Source organism: Anneissia japonica, unplaced genomic scaffold, assembly GCF_011630105.1.
Source record: "Anneissia japonica isolate Jap-2015-1 unplaced genomic scaffold, ASM1163010v1 scaffold287926_len136070_cov111, whole genome shotgun sequence".
Lineage (NCBI taxonomy): Eukaryota > Metazoa > Echinodermata > Crinoidea > Comatulida > Comatulidae > Anneissia > Anneissia japonica.
Window position 1 is genome coordinate 39,132 of NW_022683512.1, and position 3,428 is coordinate 42,559.

Consider the following 3,428-nt stretch of genomic DNA (forward strand, 5'->3'; position numbering starts at 1 on the left):
TATAATAATAGTAATAATAATAATAATAATAATAATAATAATAATAATGATAATGATGCTTTATAAACTAAGACTCTTTATGAGGCTTAGGGAGTGGAGTTGTTTGTAGTAGTGAGAAAAATTCCTGCTGTGACAGGAATTGAACACAGGACCCTGGGATCAGAAGGCAAGCATCTTAACCACTGAGCTATTCAACTACTGTGTATTAAGTATTCAGTATAAATTATAGCATTTTAAGGTTTTAGGGTTCGGTAGAAATGACTAGCCTGACATGATCATTGACTGTTCTGATTAAAGATGGATAAAAAAAGGAAATTGATCTAGTGGTAGTGTTAGTCACGGATCTTGACTGTTGGCTTCATGAGATTAAAATTAAGTTCCGTTACAAGGATTTTATTGGTCATTTATAATTGATTTTACCATTTTAATTAGCCTTTCTGTGTACGTGTACATACTTCGAAGAGAACGTTAGGGCACTAATTTTATCTTTTGCCATGTCTTTTTAGAGGTATTATAATTAGTAGAGGACCTGATTAATATTTGTATGCACTTTATTTAGGAGAGAATATCTCAACTGATATACATAATATGAACCTTAGGTAAAACATGGAATGTGTGCCAAAATCTGTATCCCGGACAGTAGGCTAAACAATATGAACGTATTGCGAAAAAGGTTGTTTCTTTCATTAAAGAACACATATGATAAGGTGTCAAATTTCAGAAATCTCAACTTAATCACAAGTCCCGTTCATATTGAAATTAGCTTAAATATGCAAAATAGGGGACACGCCTTTTTTTAGTTGGTAGTGCTTCATTAACAGTAGGTTAGGCAAGCTGAACACATTGCAAACAATGGTTTTCCTTAATTTAATGAACACATATGATGAGGGAATACAATTTTATAAATCACACTGTGTTCACGTGTTTATATGCAGATTTTTGCTTAATTGTGCAAAAAATAGATGCCACGCTCCTTTTTCTTTATTTAAGCACTACATTTAGCCGTAGGCCAGGCAATCTGAACATATTGCAAATAAGGGTTTTTCTTTTATAAATGGACACATATGATAAGGTGATAACATTTCAGAAATCACACTGCACTGTGGTCATATGTCCCGTTCATATGCAAATTACTGTAGTTTAAATATGCAAAAATGGGGTCACGCCCCCTTTATTAATTAAATTAATACTTTAAACTGTAGGGTAGGCTATCTGAATATATTGAAAACAAGGCTTTACTTTTATAAATGAATGCATATGATGAGAGGATAAAATTGCAAAAATCACACTGTGGTCAGATATCTTGTTCACATGCAGTTAGCTTAAATTATGCAAGAAAAAAATAAATAGAGGTTATAAGCCTCTTTTATATTTGAATCATTACTTTAAATAGTAGGATAGGCAATCTAAACATATTGCAAACAATGGTTTTTTTCTTATATAAATAATAAGGGGATAACATTTTAGAAATCACACTGTGGTCACATGTCCTGTTCATATGCAGATTTGCTTATACATGCACACAGATGGTGGCCACTCCTCTATTTCATTTGAAGTGTACTTTGAACAGTAGGCTTGATAATCTCAAAACATTGCAAACAATGACTATTTTCGTATATAAACACATATGATAAGGGGATAACATTTCAGAAATCACACCTTGGTCACATATCTCGTTCATATACAAATTTATCTTAACCACCATCTTCATATATCATCATCTTTATCATATTTATTTTTATCATCATCTTCTTCTTCTTCTTCTTATAAACTAATTTGAACCAAAGGAATAACAAAATCTGTATCCGGAACGAACAGCCTGAAAATGACCACACCTTTTTAAATGACCACGCCCCTTTTCACTGCAAGTGCTACTTTAAACAGTAGGCTAGACAATATGAACATATTAATTTTTTTTTCTTTTTATAAAAGAACACATGATGAGGGGATCAAATTTCAGTGAAAAAATTCTGAATGGGACTTGTGTGATTAAGCTGATATTTATGAAATGTGACCCCTCATTAATTGTGTTTTTTACAAAAGAAAAACTCTGGTTTGCAATATTTTCAGATTATCTAGCCTTCTATTTAAAGTAGCCGTTCATATAAAAAGGGGCGTGGTCCAATTTTTGCATATTTAAGATGATGACTTATAAAGATGATAAAGAGGATGATGATAAAGAATTTGATGCTGATAATAAAGGTGATGATAATGATGATAAAGATGATGAAGATTATGATGAAGATTTGAAATGATGAAGATGACACAAAACTTAAATAAAGAAGATGATGTAAAGAGGATAATCATTATGGTAATGATAAAAATAAAGATGAAAATCATTAGGATGATGATAAAAATAAAGATGATAAAGATGATAATATAATATGAAGATGATAATAAAGATGATGATAAAGATGATAACATAAAGATGATGATATAGATGATGATAAAGAATTTGACAAAATCATGATGCTGATAATAAAAATGATGATAATGATAAAGAAGATGATGATGATGAAGATAATGGAGGTGATGATGGAGATTTGAAATGATGAAGATGACACAAAACTTAAATATAATTAAAAGATAAGGTACACATATATATGCTTATTCATGTTTTTTGTTTTGTAATTTTAGATTGTTTGATCAGCACCTTTTCTTTAATAAAAGGACATCTTACATGTGTTGCTGAAGGCCAACCAGAGCCAAATACAACCATCACAGTCAATGGTGATGTTGTTGCAAACGGGAAAATGACCTCAACTTATGGAGTTGTGAGTTGTAATGTGGTAGCCAAATGTGTAGCAGAAAATGGCTATAGTAAAACCACTAAAATGCTTAAATCCTGTAAAACTTCTGGTGTTTCAGGTAAGCTATTGAGTTAATACTCAGACTATTGTATTATAAATAAGCTAATTAGGCCTACCAAAATAACCCTATATTATTTGATATGAAACGCCGGATTGGTGCTTGTAAAGCTTGTGTTATTGTCAGATAAGGCAGCTCAAGCTATTACCTTTCCTAATGTTACTATCTAACTTATCTGCACTTGTTTTTGCCAAATAAATTTTGCATTGAATTAAGTAAATATCCCCGTAAATTGTCTTTTGTAGGCAATGTTGACATGACGACAGATGTGCGTATGTATTACATATTTGTTCGTGTTTTTTTTTTTTAGTACACTTAATGATACAATTTTAGTGCTACCTAATCTTTAGTGTTTCTCCAATTCAAATACATTTTGTATCAAGTAATTACTTTAATTGAGAGGAGATGTGTTTTCGTAGTTTCACATTATAAAGTAGACTTGCCACAAGTCTCTTATTTCTTATTATTTTTCTCATTCCGGACAGCGCCACCAACGAGAAAGTTAATTTAGAGATAGACGGAATAAGCGACTTGTAAAACACTGAAATCAGGCACCAGGA

General features: G+C 31.4%; 1 protein-coding gene across 1 annotated transcript in view; it reads left to right on the forward strand.

The window, feature by feature from the left end:
• LOC117100128 (hemicentin-1-like) overlaps positions 1-3,428 on the forward strand; it is a 15,893-nt gene that overhangs the window by 11,587 nt on the left and 878 nt on the right. Inside the window, exons 5-6 of the mRNA XM_033239714.1 lie at positions 2,638-2,868; positions 3,114-3,140. Coding sequence (XP_033095605.1) covers positions 2,638-2,868; positions 3,114-3,140 — 258 coding nt within the window. The remainder of the gene's footprint in view (positions 1-2,637; positions 2,869-3,113; positions 3,141-3,428) is intronic.